This window comes from Trachurus japonicus, chromosome 4, assembly GCF_045865225.1.
Source record: "Trachurus japonicus isolate A0001 chromosome 4, Traja_1.0".
Lineage (NCBI taxonomy): Eukaryota > Metazoa > Chordata > Actinopteri > Carangiformes > Carangidae > Trachurus > Trachurus japonicus.
Window position 1 is genome coordinate 17624688 of NC_140910.1, and position 19240 is coordinate 17643927.

Genomic DNA, 19240 nt, shown 5'->3' on the forward strand with positions numbered 1-19240 from the left:
GAGAGTTCAGAGGAGGTTACTAACGGTCACTGGCGGCTGATAGCGCTTGTTCTCTGGGTGGGTGGGTACGCTGGGTGGGTCAACGTTACAACCCAAGTAAAGGGAGTCAGTCAGTCAGTCAGCAGTAGAGAGAGTAGTATACAGTAGAGTCTGCTTTCAAACACTGAAATGTTTACCCCAATTTTTTTTAACCCCTACATATAGAGCTAAATTTAATGGCTGGTATTTGGGTTAAAGAGATGTTTTCCCCCTGCACTGTAAATTGCATAAAGTGGAAATACTCAAGGATAAAGAACAAGTGACTAAAAAAAAAGTGTTCAGGTAGGCCTACAGTACTGGATTAAGTGTACTTGTCATCCAGGCACACACAAAGAAAAATAACAATTAGCTAATTTCTTGTGCAAACACTGAAATGTTTACCCCAATTTTTTTTAACCCCTACATAGAGCTAAATTTAATGGCTGGTATTTACGTTTGCATGTCAGTCAAAAGTAAATGCAGTGTCAATGTTTCAGTGTTCTTCTATAGGAAAATAGAATAACAAAAACCTACTCTAATTCTGTATAGGCTACATCTGGTTAGTTAGTGCAGCTTTAAAATACAACCTCACTATGAGCAGAGCAGAGCAAGGTCCTCCGTTTCGATTGCACAGAATTGGGAAAAACTACACAAAGAATCTCTAAATAATAAATATGCACACAAATGAATGAAATAATTAGTGTATGTGTGTAATAATCAGTCACAGACTGATTATTGTGTGTATGTAAATTCCCATTACAAGTTAAATCACCTGTTAAACACCACAGTGAGTCATCCATAAACACCTTTGCAACAGGTTATAGTAGAGTCTGCTTTCCCTCTGAGCTCAAACAGCATGTCTGCCTACTCCCGAGCACTGGATCACCAATATCAACACAATTATTTGTCTTGTCAATATGACACAAAGGTGAAAAATACCATGATGCATTTGGTGAATCCTACATAGCCTACTCACAATAATAATAATAATAATAATAATATAGGCTATATGGAGACAGATATAGCATATATAGCATATTAAGTGCCTGAATGGCCTGGCACCGCCCTACCTGTCTGACCTTCTTGTTCTTCACCATGCCCCCCGAGCACTGAGGTCTGCTAATCAGCTGCTCTTAACCACACCGAGAGCAAAACTAAAAACGAGAGGAGACAGAGCATTCTCTGTGGTGGCCCCGACATTGTGGAACAGCCTACCTCTGCATATTAGGACTGCACAAACACTCGAGCACTTTAAATCTCTTTTAAAAACTCATCTCTTTTCCTTGGCATTTTAGTTTTATATGTCTCCACTCTTGTTTTATTGTTTTATTGCATGCTTTTATTGTAGTTACATTACCTGTTCCATCTAGTTGTATTGCCACTAGTTTGCTTGTGTGTTTATTGTACAGCACTTTGGACAACCTGGGTTGTATTTTTAAATGTGCTATATAAATAAATATGTATTGTATTGTATTGTATATAAACATGAAATAATTATAAACAAAGAAAACCCATTATATTCTAAAATCTATAAAATTCAATAAAATGACGCATGCTCACACAGAAGACATGTGCCATGATCTATGAACTGAGGTTTTCACTGCAGAACACTGTTCAGCTGATGAACAAAAATCAATGATTGACTCTAGTATCATACATAAAAGCACACTGTCTATATTTATAGAATAGGCTATTGTCTACCTGCTATCATTTTCATTTAAAGCCATTTCACACTAATTTCTCAGTATTTCTGAGGTAAATATTATAGCCTACTTTTTAAGCTACTAAATCTATTTTCACAGCTAGAAGCTATACTTAGTGCATTTTGGTCATGGTTTTACATGAGATGATTTAATAAAGTGTTGTATTTACTGCCTTACCCAACAGTAAGAAAAACAGGTAAGCAGCAATAGGCTGCTTCAAAAATCATAATATACATAATCTTAAAGGGGTGACACTGCATAATGAGCAGGTTGCTATTACTTGTCATAATGTAAATTCACTTTCTTTTTATTCCTGGTTTGATAATGCATCTGTAGTTTTGTTTTAGTAAAATAATGGATGAGAAACATTTACTTGTGATTCATGTTCATGTGTGTTATTACTTTACATAAAGGATCTGGACATTATTCTCTCCATTGTCAGCAAAGTATCAAAAGTAAATACTCAAAGTGGAAAAAGTGGACCACATAATCCAAATGTCAACTTTCAGTTGGCATTTGGATTATGTGGGTGGGCAACAACAAAATTGGGGGGTTGGGAGATGTGTGTTTAAAGGAAAATGCAGCTTGCAAATCATGCAAACTCAACAGTGAAACTATACAAAACTACTAATACAATTTGTAAGGACCTGAGAAAAAAATGAACCGGAATCCACATTGACAGTTTTAATTTGATTGCTGAGAGCAGGTAGCAACAAACAGGTCTTGCAACTAAACCGTGTCTGTACCGCATGTGTGAAGAAGTGCCGGGGCTTGGCGATAATGTAAAGGAGGAGCACTGACTTACACCCACACCTAAACGAGATGGCCAATAGGAAAGCGAGGCATTTTTTGAAAAACAATGACAAAATTACAGAAAACTATGAACACTCAGAATAAAATAGCTGTGAGGTGGTTCTTCATTGGATGAGCAGATGATGCCTCTGGGTGGGCAATGCTCACCCCAGCCCACCCATAGACATGCCTGACTTCATTGGATTATTTAGCAAATTATTAAACTGTACACTAAAACATTAATGTGCAAGTATTTCACTGTTGCAGCTGGCTGTTTTGGTTGTACATTGTACCTATAAATCTCAAACAATGAATCCTGTTTAATGAGTTCATTAGAATTAGCTCAGTATCCTGATCCTTCTCTAGCCTGAAGTGCCAGGCCAGTGACTGGTACTTCAGTCACTGGACTTATAAGTATATCAAAGATAATACCCTGCAAAAGCCCTACATTTACATGCCAAATTAAAGTATATATGCTAAGTATGATTAGCAGAGGATAAATGAGGGAAAAAATGTGAATTTTTGTTGAAAAAAAACAAACAAACACCCTCTGCAATGTAATGAATAAAGTAAGTGTAAGACAAAAATATGGTAAATATATAAAAGCTCACCAAAGTACTTTAAAAAAGTAAATGTACTTAAGCCCTAACCCTGTAATATATAGTTTGTTGTGCTGTAGACTATTGCAACCACACATTTTGGACTCACCTGTATTTTAAATGGATTGGCAGTACCCTTTAGATGTGGATGTCCATTCTCTGATCACATTGCTCCACGAGGTCAAAGCAGCAGCAGCCCCATATGCACAGATGGACAATTTTTTCCAGTCCCCATAGTGGACTTCAGGGTATCATCAAACAAGATAAACATTTTAGTTTTAGTTAACTTTTTATCATTTTCTGCCCGTCAAAATATGTGTATTAAACCATCAAAATGTCACATGGAACAGTGCTTGTGACTCTTTTTTTAACCACAAGAAAAAGCAAGACAATAAAAATGCAAATTAAGATGTCTGTAAAAGCCCAAATGAAAAGTGAGCTAGTTGAACTTTATTGAAATATATAACATTTATCACAACTAGTTTGTTTAGTTCCACATTTTTGATTGTTAGGAGATCTGTTCAACGTGCAAGGCCATGTGTATGTTGCGACAATAGACGTATTGTGTGACAATAGTAACCTTACTGAGAAAGAGAATGACACATTTGATCAAAAGTGCAGACATGAAGAATGTACATTTTTCTATACTTTAGCTTCCAATTACATAAAATTACACATTAGAGTGCATATTCGAGTATAGGTTCAGTCCATGTTTTTACTTCAGACTAATCTCTGACTGTATACAATCAGTTGATACATTGGTTTTGATTATCAACAGAAGAATAATTGACATCTACTAGCTATTTTGATTATTTGTAAATGATGTTAACATATTCTAAGCAAAATAGAAAAAAGCCAAATATACAAACACTGTTTGATTGCAGACACTTCAAACCTGTATTTGGATGAGAGAAAACTCCCAGTGTCATTAGGCTACACTCAATCAATACAGAGCACTTCCTCCCCCTATGGCCCAATGATGGAAACAACAGTTTAACTTATTGTCTGTGGGTATGTGTGTGTGTGTGTGTATGTGTGTGGTACCAGGAACCAAAAATGCACAGAATTTAATGTAAAATTAAACTGTTCTGTTGGTGGTTGGAAACTAAGTAGGTGTTTGGTGTGTGGTTGGATGAACCATCTAGAGAGCACTGGGGAAAACTTTTTTATTTCCCTAGAAACAAACAAGTGGGCTACTCTAGAAATGAAGTTATAAATTGAGTGGATATTAATTTTGCATTTTGACAGTTAAGTTTGTTAACCCAAATTGTTTTTGTCACAGCAACTGTTGATCTGATATAATAGATTAAAAAGAGTACTAACATTACATATGTTTGCTGGGCTTTCATGGAATAATTGTGTCTATTTAAACTATGTTTGAGGATAAGTCTGGAGGATAAAATGTGTGTCGAAACGAGTGAACATTTAAGAAAAAAAAAGTAATCCCTCCCTGGCTCAAACAACAGGAAATGTTGCATCAGTATATAGCACACACGTAATACACACAAGAACGCAAACAACGTGCTGCGTCACGTGGGTTCTACGCCCCTGGTGAGCGGCCAATCAGCGCCAGTCGCTTCTTGTTGATGGGCGCTGATTGGCTGAGGGGGACAACCGCAGCGCACGGCACCGTTAAATGGTTTTTCTGCCTTTACCATGCAGCGGTAATGCATACTCACCCCGGGTTCACTGCGGTTCACGTCGTCTACCATGGAGCCGAAGCAGAGTCGAGACGAGCAGCAGAGCGACAGCGACGTGTTCGCCGGTTTCCGCACCGCCTTTAAATCCTTCGCCACTGAGGCCATTCACGTCGGGCAAGAGCCGGAGCAATGGAAGTCAATGGCTGTAGTGCCGCCGATTTCCCTTTCTACCACGTTCAAGCAGCACGGACCAGGAAACCACGCCGTAAGTGGCCCGATGTGACTTAGCTATTTAAGACACTAGGGGGTGAGAGAGGGGAGGGGAGGGGAGGTCGGGGTTCCGGGTGGTCGGATTTAGTGTTTGAATATGATTCATTGAGAGCCGGTAAAGTTATCCACCTTTTTCCGAACGTCAAAAACGTAGCCTTTTTTTTTTGCCGGTTTTGCTCTTCCGGTGGAATTTTATGTTTATGTTTCCATGGTTTCGGTAGTCACGGTAAATGCATGGATTTCTTTCTTCTTTTTTTTTCTCAATTAAAATCTGTAAAACGCATGGATCATCACACCAGCTTTTAACAGTGGACATCACAAAAATTGACATCCGTGTTAAAAGCCAGCGTTAATAGATCCATGCATTTACCGCAACTATGACAACGACTGAAAACCATGGAAACGTAAACGTACAATTCCATCAAAACCAGCAAAACCCGGTTCCGGTTTTGACCATAGATGACGATCGGAAACTTGTGGATAGCCTAGATAACGCCCCCGATGGACATGTCTTAATAACATCTGTTCACTTGATCAATGACCAAAATCGATCAGAAGTGATTCTGTTTCCCACCAATTGATAATAGCTTTACATAGGCAGACAATGGTGGCAACAGCAATAACCATTTACATACATCCTACAGGAAGTAAGACAAATAGTTCCCCTATGTGACTGATTAATCATCATATCGTAGGCTACACATTTTGATTATTAATATTATGCAAAAGTGTATAAGTTTCATATTCTTATAACAGTTCCGTTTCATTGTGTATATTCACAAATCTCTCGTGTGCTCCGTCTTTCAAAAGAAATAAGCGAGTCTCAAGCTGTTGAAGTGAAACCACGTGAGACTAAAGAGGGGTCATGCTGCCGGTGGTGGAAACCTAACAAACACTAGACAGATGAAACACGAGCATGGGGAGCACGCTGCTTTCTTGCAAGGAGTTGTACGTGGGTTGTGTTTTCAACATCTGGTCGTAGTTTGAAATGTTCAATAATTAGCCTTTTCATTTGAAATAAATACAAATAATAAAATAATTAGAAGCAGCTGTCAGACAAATGTGCTGAGGTTAAAGAGATGTTTTCCTCCTGCACTGTAAGTTGCATAAAGTGGAAATACTCAAGGATAAAGAACAAGTGACTTAAAAAAAAAGTGTTCAGGTACAGTACTGGTTTAAGTGTACTTGTCATCCAGGCACACACAAAGAAAAATAACAATTAGCTAATTTCTTGTGCAAACACTGAAGTGTTTACCCGAATTTTTTAAACCCCTACATAGAGCTAAATTTAATGGCTGGTATTTACGTTTGCATGTCAGTCAAAAGTAAATGCAGTGTCAATGTTTCAGTGTTCTTCTATAGGACAATAGAATAACAAAAACCTACTCTAATTCTGTATAGGCTACATCTGGTTAGTTAGTGCAGCTTTAAAATACAACCTCACTATGAGCAGAGCAGAGCAGAGCAAGGTCCTCCGTTTCGATTGCACAGAATTGGGAAAAACTGCGCAAAGAATCTCTAAATAATAAATATGCACACAAATGAATGAAATAATAGAGTGTATGTGTGTAATAATCAGTCACAGACACAGTGTGTGTATGTAAATTCCCATTACAAGTTAAATCACCTGTTAAACGCCACAGTGAGTCATCCATAAACACCTTTGCAACAGGTTGATTTATTTTGAGAGTGACAGTTTAACTTTGTTTTGTTCTCTTGGCATGGAATTGACCCTGAGGCCATGTCTGGGAATCCAGCCTGTGTTGGATAAATATTCACCCCCACCCCCACCCAACTATCATATCCTCTCTGTAGTTCAGATAGCACAGTGGGCATCTTTGCTGCAGGCAAGGATAACTGGTCCACCTGCCATTTGTCTCTGTCAATGATTATACTCTGGATTACAAATAACAAGTCTGGTAGGTTCATTGTAACTGCACTGGCAACAGAGGTCATTTTCACATAAAGACACAATTAGAATAGCAATAATTGTCCATGTGATGTTCCCTAGTTGTAAAACCTAAACCTCACAGAATATGTACAGCATTAATGACAAAAACAACATCCTAAATCAAATTACAAACACCCAAACCCACTGCTCTTGCAGACCTCATAACCTCTTCGCCTTGTTTCCCAACCCCTTAACTCCCACAATAAAAAAGGTCTGTCCGAAGTCACAGAGACTGACATTAAGTAGAAAGTTCAGTGATGTGTGATGTAACTCTCAAACAAAAGTTAATTTTCAAACAATAACACTAAACTGAAGCTTATCTGCACTCTGCTTTACAACTGCTTGTTTTCAGGTGGCTTTGTTCACAGGGAGTCACACTACAGAAATCCTGTGGTCAAGGCCATTCAGGTTCCTTTTATTGCCAACGGCCACAGCCTCCAGTCTTTGTGTCTTTTGTCCAAACTTGTCTTGTTTTAATTATCCTGTGTGTGGGATAGTGTGGGGGGGAAAAAAAGCCCTCTCAGTTTTTACTGCACATAAGCTCAGTCATGAGCATCCATTAGAAGTCTCCCTTTTTGGTAAAAACTATGAATATTCCTCTTGTAGACTAGCCTACACACAACATAGGGGGCGGGGCCTACTCCTAATTTGGGCTACATTTTCTACATTCATTAAACCAGAATGTTTTTCTGTTTTTTGTACCAACAAATATACATAACAACTCACTTAATTCAGCAGTAAAGCGCTAAATTACTGGGTGAGGTAAGGTTTTGTATGCATACACATATTTATGGTGGTGGCAAGCCAATACAGCTTAGCTGTTAAAAGCGGTTAAATCCTGCTACCTGCTTCTTAACCATGGTTTTTAACAGTGATAAACAAGTCATCATGCAGTCATGTAGTTACTTTAAACCTAAAATTATTGACACACACTTTAAATACATGATAATTATGAATGTTGTTTCTGGTGACTGAAATGTTCTGATGATTTGTTTCATGTAGGGGTTTGAATACAGTCGGAGTGGAAACCCTACAAGAAACTGCCTGGAGAAGGCAGTGGCAGCTCTGGATGGAGCCAAGTACAGTAAGTGAGACTGTTTGTTAATCATGGTATCTAATATGTTACAAGATGACATGAAGAGGATTTCTTTTAGTCTTGATGGTTTCTGTGCTTCTGTTTCCCTACAGGCCTTGCTCTTGCCTCTGGACTGGCGGCCACAGTGACCATCACTCACATGCTCAAAGCAGGTGATGGGATCGTCTGCATGGACGACGTGTACGGAGGTGAGACACCACGCTGAGGATCAGGCACTTGCCTCAAACACCATTTTCACTCTACGCCTCACTTGTACAAAATGATAGTAGGTCTGAAAAGTGAAACTGTGCTATGAGTTGGCTTTAACCGCAAATGGGGTTATTTGTGGAAGTGTTGACCCTAGTTTCACGCTCTCTATTGCAAGGAACAAATCGCTACTTCCAGAAAATTGCCGGTCCGCTCGGTCTGGAGGTGTCGTTCGCTGACTGCACAAAACCAGAGCTGCTCAAGGCTGCACTGAAGGCCAATACCAAAGTGAGTCAAGGAATTGTTGTTTGTCTGCAGCAAGTTCAGCCATGCCACCAACAGATGAACTGTAACTGTATTATCTTACCACACATGGTATTTAACACAAAGTCCTTAAAGCTGTTTGTTCAGGGCCAGTTTTACTAGGATGTGGCATCACTGGGTGTGTCACTTCCTCAAACTTGAAGCAGTCATTGTGAATCAGCACATTGTGTAATTTGTATCCACTGTAAATTGCACCACCAGACAAGCTGAACTGTACAGTACAGAGCCAGCCGATGCAAAAGTAACCGATACAAACTCGGCATCCTCCCTACATCCATTTCCCAAACCCGCTAAATTTTAATTGGGCTGTTATCCCTACTTTTCATTCTTTTTCTTGAGACTGTGCTTCTTTTTATTTTTATTTTTTTTATTATATATATATATTTTTAAATCTTTTTAATGCTCCTGATACTCCTGCACTTTATTTGAGTTTTTAATAGTTCTCATCAGTACTTTTTATCTACCATATTTATATGTATTTGTGTGAATGGGAGAGTTGTGTGTGTATGTGAGAACTGTGCGAAGAATCTCAAATGTACTTGTCTTTTTATCTGTTTTGTGTACTTATGTAATGCAGTTACTTGCGGCACATGACTGTCCATGACAAATTTCCCTGCAGGGACAATAAAGTTGTATTGATTGATTGATATTGATTGTATCTTAGCCTTTCACAACTGTAGTAATGCTCCTGAACGTGCGGCTAACGGCAGCCTCTCTCTGCCCGCCTTGCAGCTGGTGTGGATCGAGACGCCCACCAACCCTACGATGAAAGTCGTAGACATCAAGGCCTGTTCCGAACTGGTTCACAAGCACGACAAGGACATAGTGGTGGTCGTGGACAACACCTTCATGTCTGCCTATTTCCAGGTGAGAGCGACAGACGTGCACTTCATGGCCTTTTGATTTTGAAGCAGCATTTCCTGCAATCAAATCCCAGTTCATGTGGAAGCAAACGGCTAAATGATTAACTCTGGTGTTTGTCTTGTGCACCTGTAGCGCCCCTTGGCTTTGGGAGCTGATATTTGCATGTACTCCGCCACCAAATACATGAATGGTAAGTGATGTACATTTTACAATTTTGACTGCTGGAACATTTTCATTAAAATGTGATTCTACACCAAAAGATCAGTACATTTCCAAAGACACCAGGTCTTTTCAATGATAAATAACAATTACAGGCACTCAGTTGATGCTAAAACATGGACATGATTGTTCTTCCACAAAATGTGTGTGTTCCTCTTCTAATATCCTCCTTTCTTTTATTTCTGGTATTATTTTACAGGTCACAGTGATGTTGTAATGGGTCTGGTTTCAATGAACCGGGACGACCTGCATGAGCGACTCAGGTTTCTGCAAAATGGTGAGCAGAGAAACAACATATTGTTCTACATTATTCTTCTTTTTAGGTGCACAACACATCTCTGCATAATGCCATTGTTCCATGAACTGGTTAGTCTGCTGATAGACGATAAAACACAAAATGTCATTGGTTGATAAATAGTTTTAAGTCATTTATCAAGACACAGATCAAATACTTGCTGGTGGCAGTTTTATCAAGCATGTGTGTTGAGTCTGAGACCATGAACAGTTGTTAAGTACTGCTGCCTATTGTCCTGGTTTGCCACACTCAGTTTTTGGTGGACTGGTTGTTCCTACCTGACCCACATTTACTCAGTAAACAAGCCGAACATGCTCCGGAGGGCAAAGTTCAGGACCAGTCTAAAACCTCCTCAGTAAGAAGTGTTTGTTTAAGCTTTTCTTGTTTGCCTGATCTGATCTGTTTTTGGGAGGTTTTGTTCATAACTTCTTTTTCTACCATGCGCTCTTGCCATGATTCAGCCCTGGGTGGTGTGCCGTCTCCCTTTGACTGCTTCCTGTGTAACCGTGGACTGAAGACACTACACATACGGATGGAGCGCCACTTCAAGAACGCAATGGCTGCTGCCAAGTTTCTCGAGGCTGATCCCAGGGTGGAGCGCGTCATCTTCCCAGGTTAATACATACCCTCAGTTGGCACCAGTTGGAAAATACCAGCATAGTGTTGAGACTTGCCTATTGTTACTATCATCGGACCTAAGAGAAGCTTCTCTCTCGCACTGATTTATCACAAGTTCTCACATGACAGTACAATTTGATATCTTCTTATAAGGGATTGGCATCTTAACTAAAAATACTATTGAAAATTAGTTTCACAGTATTGGATTATTCTTCTAAGATCATCATCATGACCCATCCATCCATATTATTCATTACCCACTTTGCTTAAACTGGTTGAACTCACTCTTTAACGACCATGACAACAAATAACTGAAGAAAATGTTTGAACAGACTGAAAGATCTCGTCTTTCCTCTTGCAATGCTAGCTATGTTAGTCATTCACAACTGCTGGCTCTCAATGCCAATCGACCCAGTGCTTTATACCAATTAACCCACAGTCTTCATCTCATCACCCCTTGCAGTTTGGGTTGTCATCATCTCCATTGCCTACAACTATTTTGAATGGCACTGAACCAGAGCAGCAAACACTCTGGGATTAGAATAAAGCACCCCTAGTGTGTTTGAAGTAAATGATCCCTTGCACACACTTTCAAAGAATTACATGTAATTAAACTTAAAGTTTAGCTACATTTTGCAGTAGCTCGCTGGTAGTTGAGCTACATTCAGATGTGCAAATAGTGATAAAGGTGTCAAATAGTATTTTAGCCATTTTTTTTATAGTTGTGTAGTTGATTTAAATTATAAAAAGGAATGATTTTTGGATTTTATCTTTTAATTTTCCTATTTATATATCCTTCTCTACTGTAAAGCCAGCTGGTTATAAACCCACTAAGACTTGCTAGCATTGGGCTTTTGTCAGCAATTGAAAAGGGTCAGCTGACATTCAGACTAGGGTCTAATGACTCAGTATACATGGGTATTTATCAGCTCCACTTCTGATTGGCATTGGTATGAACATAATACCCAAATATTTTCCCCTTTCACTGCTGTGATGTTTTCTAGAGCATACACACAACACACACACACTGTAGACCCGTGATTCTCAAAGTGTTGAGTGCGGCCCCACTGGTTGAGAATAGAGACGTGTGTGGCCAACTGTGGTCAGTGGTCAAAGGAATTAGTTTTTAGTTTTTCTAAACTGTTCTGTTTTTTTTCCTCACTAGTTTTTGTTTTCATATAGACCTCTAGTTGATAACTAACTAACCCCTGAACCCCCCTTGAAACCCCCCCCTTGTCCAAAGTGGAGAGTGACAGAAAAGGTTTGAGAACCACGACTGTAGACACACCTGTCATCTGTCAAAGAGGGTGTTGTTAAACCAGTGTGGCTATTAAAAGCCTCTCTGATGAAAGACATCAGCTTCAGCTTCTTAATTAGTTTTAAAAACACATAATACCAAGCAGAGAATACAACAAGTGCACAGACACACTCTCCCCCTCTCATCAACATGTGCTCTGTTGCTTACAGCTGTGTGTCTCGGTCCAGACAAAAACTCCTCCTGTGAATTCATGCCCCTGCTTGACTTTTGGGAAGTGTATGTGCGAAATCCGAGAGAAGTGTTGCTCAATGCGTCATGAGAGATAAACCTCGTGAATCAAGAATCACCATGCCCACTCTAGTCTGTAGACAAAAAGAAAGCCCTTTTACTTACAAACTACAGTAGTTTTAAAGTATCTTTTCTAGGCAATGTAAGTTAATTAAACTTGATTTCTCCCTGGGTAGCTTTGCTGTATTTGAACTTCTCCCAGTGTGAAGTAATTCGTAGCTTGCAAAGCTGTTACTTTGAAAGTAACTCACTCCCCCAATTGTAATTACAGGCTTAATCCACTTCACTCACCTGGTTTTTCGTGTTTTCCCACTTCCTTTACCCAGGCTTGCCCTCTCACCCCCAACATGAAGTGATGAAGAGACAATGCACCGGCTGCCCGGGGATGATCACGTTCTACATTAAGGGGAAACTTGAGCACGCCTCCGCCTTCCTCAGTAGCCTTAAAGTAATTTTGACATTTTTTTTAGATGTAATCTGGTCTTCTTGTTTTTGTATAGTATGGATGGATCAAATTCCCAGACTGACAGGACAGGGAAAAACTACTTTAAATGCTCTAACAAAGCGCTTCAGCCCCACCTGCCACTCATGAAAAGGTTTTGTGGATATAGTGACTGAAATAAAACTCTGTACTCAAAGAATGTTTTTAATGGATTTCCACTTTCTTTAAATGTATCCACTGTGGAACAGCTTTACGTGGCTTGTGTTGTCACATCAAGACCAAATTTTATTTGACTAGAAAGACTTGTGTCGTCCTTTGTGTTTTGAAATGGATCCAAACCACAAACTGACAGCAAGTGTAGACAATTCCTGTAGTTGGTTACTTACCTTGTATTTTTGGTTTCTACCATTTCTCACATGTTGCACCCATTATTTATGTCCCTTTTTATACTTTTCTTAAATCCTCTCTTTTCTTATTTCAGATGTTTGCCATAGCTGAGAGTCTTGGTGGTTATGAAAGTTTAGCAGAACATCCGTAAGTATTTCTAAATCAATCCTATTTGTACTGTACAGTCTTTTTAATGTGTAATAATACTGAAATATGTATTTTCTGGACTGTAAGTTGTATTGTAGCAATTAGCACCACAAGGGGGCAGCAGAGATCAACAAGAAATCTGTATCCCACTCTCACAAATTGACTTTAATTGAGACACTTTAGTTCCATTATGAAGTCTCTGTTGTGCTCTCTGTGGAAGCATCAGGATGCTTTTCTCTCCTGGGCTCATATAAAGGTGACGGTGTCTCTGTCCTCTGTCATTATTTAGGGCGATTATGACCCATGCATCAGTGCCAGAGGCGGATAGGAAGATCCTGGGGATCAGTGACACACTGATCCGGCTCTCAGTGGGACTGGAGGATGAGGCTGACATCATTGAAGACCTGGAGCAGGCCCTCGATGCTGCTGTGAGTATCAAGTATCCAACAAAGGAGAACTGGAAATTTCTTGAAACCAGAACAGTTTCTTATCAGTCAAAGTTTGCAGAAGACTGGAATTACCGGTATGCACACACAGCTACAACAGTGTTTGTCCCCACCTGTCGTCAGAGAGGGAAACAACTGGTATGAAAGTGTTGGGCATATTTATACCACTAATGACTTGTGCACAGATTGACAGGGAAAACACAAATTTCACTCCCAGTTTTAAACGATATAAAATGACCTGCAGAACCACGATGACTCAGAGGGGTGTAAGGTCTTGTTTTCAGTAGCAGTTCATACTGTATGAGACCACTGGCTTTTAATAATGTGTTTATTCCTTAGACACACTAACCAGGTGAGGATAAATGATCTGCTTTAAGGTGTAAGGTTAAGGTGTGAGTGTTGAAAGCACCACTTTATGAGGCTGAAGGTTTGTGAGGGTTTAAGTTGCCTATGATTCATCCTTGATACAGAGGTGAGACGGTTTTGTTTTGTTTTTGTAAGTTGTAAATATTGAATTTATAAGGTACGATTTGGTCGTTATTCTGAGAACAAAGTAAAAAAAAAAAAAAGCAGATGTCTGGCATTTCTACTATTTCTCACATGTTGCACATCTGTGAACAGATGCTGAGCTTCTTTGAATTCCTCCATGCTGCTGATAAAATATTTTATTTCTACAGGTTTTGTTTGTTTTAGTGTTCTGAGTACAATCACCTTTACTTCATATCAGACCTAACTGACTTTGCAAGTCATGCTGTTCTATCTGTATCATAGGAATTCATATTTGTTTTGTTTTTCATCATTTCAAGCACCAGTTGGTTTCCTTTCATATCCACAAGATAGAAAATTACATCAGCATGCTCTTCACAATCAACATCACACCTGTATCTAAATTGTAAATGTTGCAGGCACCAGCTTCAATTTAATCACTGTAATGCACTGTGATGCAAGGCATGTCCAAAAAATGCAAAAAATAAAAAAATCACTCCATACACAGATAAGCATATTTTAGGCCTTACTCAAAGCCATTATGGATATGTATGTAAATGTAAATAACACTCTGCATACAGTTACAAGGTTATATCTAAACTGATGTACAGTGCTGTGCAGCTTGTTACTTGTAGCCAACATTTTTGAAAATACTGAAAGGTGCAATCAAGTTTCCAGGGAACATATTTTGAATTACATCCAAGAACTTGTCCCCATTTGAAGTTGCGGCTTATTCACTTTCATCATCAGGAATAATTTCCCACAGCCCATAAACTATGTGTTTGACCTGCACATTCCCAAATAAGGCTCATCAGGCAAAATGAAGACAAATCAGAGGACATGGTTTGGTTATTATCTTGGGAGCATTTAGAGAGAGCCAGGCCAGGAAGGGTTGCAGACCAGGATTGAGTTAAGTGTGCAGTGGTCTTCATGCTGTGCACTTTGAATCCACACATCTCATGTACCCACTATATTTCTTGCTGATAGGTTTTTTTTTATGTGTGCAGCAGTCTGAGGCTTGCCCCTCTCAGTGCAGCCCAATGGGAATATTCCTCCATTTGCACATGCTCAGCAAATCCCTGACAGCCTAAATGGTTTATATGTCATCTCCAAATCCGCTCTTCTTTGTTTTCAGGCTATAAAAGTTCAGAAAATGTTTACAGATTCACACAAACGCTCATATTTTCGGCTAAAAATACTTGACAGTGATTTATCAGCTGAATATTGTGGAAAATTCAAAGTATTTCTGCTTATGAGGCCATTGCACGGCTCATCAGAAGTACCGGCGAGTTCTCTGAATCCTCTTTCAAATTCCTTGCTCAGCTTTGGCTTTTCTCACCTCTGTGCAGCGCCGTGCACCGTTACCCCCTCAGATCTGCCGTGGCTGGTAAAGGCATCTGCATTTTTATCACATCTCTCTCCACTTGAACAGCTTACAATGTCGGCCTCTGAGGTTTTATTGCACCTTTGTGCTTCTTTCTGCCCCGGCATGGCAGCTGATCAAAGACAGATGATTTTGATCAAACCTTTGTTCTCCATGTCCGTGGTGTATGCACGGGGGTGTTAAGACGGGAGAAGTGCTAAAAACTAATGACGCTCCTAGGATGCAACAGCTCAGTTAAAATCAATTTAGCACATGAAGACCAGATTTGGTTGAGATTTAATCACATTAAATATTTATTAACTGAGCCCTAGTGTGCTGCTTTTGCATGAATCGCTTTAAATTCCCCACCTAGCGATTGCATCTCTATCACTAGAGAATTTGAATTTCCTAAAACCCTATGTGCCGCCTCATTCAGCCACATCCTGCATGTCGGCCTGCGCCTCCTCTCCTCAGGATTCAGACGACATCTCTGAATCCCTCTGCTGCCCATCTGTAGCAAATGGAAATTAGATGGAGACAAATATATCTAATGACTGTCTGTGGTCCTGGGAAAAGGCACCTCTGATGGGTGAAGCATTTAATTGGAAGGGATGTCAGGTCAGATTGGGGCAGGCAGTTAAATTCCCGGATATGTGTTCTCATCTCGGGGTTAGTTTGAGTCACAAACGAGACTGCTGATCAATCATTTGGAACTTGTCTTCATAAGACGCACTCTGCAAAATGTTTTAGTCTGTGTTTTTCTTTTTTTAAATCGACCGTTTTTCTCTGTGGTGGGTCCGTTTGCTTGACTTTTGTGGCAGATATTCTGGCTTCCCGCCGCAGCTCATCAGGCACAGAGAGTACAAACAAGTATTTGGATGGTGCCTCTTTTCCTCCGCTCCAAGAAAATGCCTCATCTCAGGAAAATTCGAGCATGTTATTAACTGTAGCCTCATGTCTGTCTGATGTTTCCTGGATGTGGACTGTACCAAGTATTGATTGCACTGGTCAATTTCTTTTCCTGTTCTTCTTTTTAATAGCATCCAAAGAAGAAATGAAATGCCTTCAGGGCGTCCTCAAGGCTGAGGGTGATTCATTCAAAGTCAGGATGAAGACCGGAGGTACCTGAGGTTTTAAAATCACTGCAGATCGACAAATGGTACCTCAGTCCAGCGCACAAATGACACCAGGGAACAAACTGTTCTTTAAGAAAAAAGAAAAAAGAAAAAAAAAAATACAAATCATACTTTCTCTGAATAATTAACTGAGAATCATTTTAATGCCCATTTTACAAAAAACATCAGTTGTAATATTATTTATCTTCAGCTGGTTTTGCATGTTTTTATGTTTGTATGTGTCTTGTTTTAATTTGGAGGCAGCAATGTGGTGAAGTCCTATAATTCAATCAACACTGACACAGTAACGGTTTTTGCAGAAAACGACCAAATGCAATATTTTGTTTAAACTTGCTTCGAAAGCGATGTTCTTCAGGCTGCTCCCTAATTTTGAGGCACAGACCAGCCTCTAAAAGTAAAGTTTTTTATCACTGTTCTTAGTGCATCTGCAGCTGTAATTTGTATTATTAATTTGCTATATTTTCTAATTCTAACTGGCATAGTTTGCTTTGTAAAGCATGTAGATGTTCTCATTAGTCGAGCTAAGCAAATTCAGACAACGCTATTGCTGCCACCTGCTGTTCAAAGTCAGATGTGTTTTCTGATTGGCTGTCCAGTGATCATAGAAGCTCTTGAGATGCTTTAGATGAACATTATCACACCAAGAAGAACAAATGATATTTACATAAGAGTGTGAATAGGAATGTGCTCATTTTGTTGCATAAGCAAAAGCATAAACTGGGTGGCAGTTTTATTTGACTAGAAGTTAATATTATGCTTAAAGTGTGTATGTCTGGTGAAGGACAGGAGGGAAACTATATTCGTCAAGTTTGAGACTAATCAGGATTTTTGCCAATAAATGAGGCGGTGTTTAGTTCCAACATGCCGTATTTGGAGAAGGTTTTCCCAACAGTGACAGAATTGAAGGTTTTTAAATAACAGTGAAAAGTATTTGCAGAAGTGTTTCTCAGAACAATGTTTGATAAACTTTATGTGTGTGTTTAAACTCAAGTCAAAGCATTTGAAGCCAATGACGAAGGCTAAATAAAAAAACTCTTCCAGGTCCTGGTTTCACATGGTTTGTATCTGTGCAAAGAAAATGTTTTACTCAGGCACTCCCTCCTCCTGCTTTTTTTTTTTTTTTTCCCCACATCACTGCTCAAGTCTACTCAACACAAATTACTGTCATTTATGTAACCGACACATCCATTAAAATTAGTTTGCAGTTTACGCCTGTGCGTCTCTCAATTCTTCTCGACCGTCCCGTCAGACAAACCAAAGTGGTTTAATTGTGAGTTTAGAGTCGACGACCGTAGCGTCTTGGCATGTCACATTCAATTTAGCCTGGGGTAATGGTGGGCCACACGCTGGGGTATTAGCTGATGGATCAAATGAGCTAGTTACCAACCTAATGAACAAACCATCAAAAACATTTCCATAAGGAGATCGGGGTTCACTGGAACTTTAATTTCTTGTTACCTACGACCATGTAATGAATTTTATATCTCTGAGGAGTATCTACATAAGCTGTTCAGGCTTTGCCCAATCCCTATTAACTCTCAAAGTTCTCAAAAAAGCAATTTATATTTGCTAATGTGTTGGTTTAGCAACCGTCTCAATGGCCTCACAGTATGTAAATGAAGCCTGGCTTGTCCAGTCAGGTTGTCCAGAATCAAGAGAAGTGGCTCAAGGCTTAAAGCAGAAGTAAGCGATATTTTTGTGTTAATATAAGTCTTAAATAGTTATATCTTCCGACAGCAATCACTTACATAGAGTGTTTGGTCTGAAACACGGGTCTGTCAGTCACTCTGCTCTGCTCTGAGCCGAGGAGAAAACATTTCTCGTATCCTACAAGTTTTATCCAATGAGGAGAGAGAACAGCATGAAGGGCTGTGTGTGCAGCCAAGGGATGCGCCTGAATGTGGTGACGTAGGGACGAGGACCAATAGATCCATGACGAGGGCGGGGGCTGCTAACTCCATCGACTGACAAGACGTTATGGTGCATTCAAGGCAACTCGTAACTCGTGTTTTTCCGACCTGTGAAGTCGTACCAGTTCGATCTGGTGCGACTTCACGGGTCGGAAGTTACGAGTGGCCGTTATAGTGACTTTCACAGGTAAAACAGGTCAGAAAAACACGAGTGTGTTGCCTGGAACGCTACAAAGTCGTAAGTCGTGACTTGAAGCTGTAATTTACGGTTTCAAAAGCCTGCCTGGAACGCAGCATTAACCAAAACGACCAGATCGCTTACTTCTGCTTTAAATGAGAACAGAGACTGTGCCGAGGTGTTTGAAATTCAGCTCTCAACATTCCCAGCCTCGACTCATGCAGTGGGACCTCAACACTGAGTGTGTGCGTGGTTAGTCTCCCCAGAAAACATCATTTCATCATTCAGCTCAGGTTTTTAGTGTTTGTCAGTTCCTTTCAGTCTCCCAGAGTTATTTGGAGAGCACATCTCTATCAGACAGATCTTAGACATGGGTAAAAAAAAAAAAAAAAAGAAGAAAAGCCCAACACCACTGAATGGAAACATGAGTAGTTATCTAATAGCAACGTGGGATTTTTTTCTGTGTTTATTTTACAGATGTGATAACAAAATTACACCTTCCGGGAAATAATGTGTACTATCATCATCAGTTTAAACAAAAAATCGGAAGCAGAAGTCTTCAATATAAACATCAAGTGGCTGTTGTGACTCCCATCGCATGCTTTCATTCTGTTGCATCATAGT

General features: G+C 39.7%; 1 protein-coding gene across 1 annotated transcript; it reads left to right on the top strand.

Annotated features, from left to right (window-relative positions):
- The first annotated feature begins 4802 nt into the window (after nt 1–4802).
- cth (cystathionase (cystathionine gamma-lyase)) lies at nt 4803–17737 on the top strand. Its single transcript, XM_085774438.1, has 12 exons — nt 4803–5017; nt 7976–8057; nt 8162–8257; nt 8434–8543; nt 9312–9446; nt 9576–9633; nt 9862–9939; nt 10419–10571; nt 12448–12569; nt 13045–13097; nt 13387–13525; nt 16433–17737. The coding sequence occupies exons 1-12, from the start codon at nt 4823–4825 to the stop codon at nt 16448–16450; spliced, it is 1239 nt and encodes a 412-aa protein (XP_085630564.1). The 5' UTR covers nt 4803–4822; the 3' UTR covers nt 16451–17737.
- Nucleotides 17738–19240: the final 1503 nt, after the last annotated feature.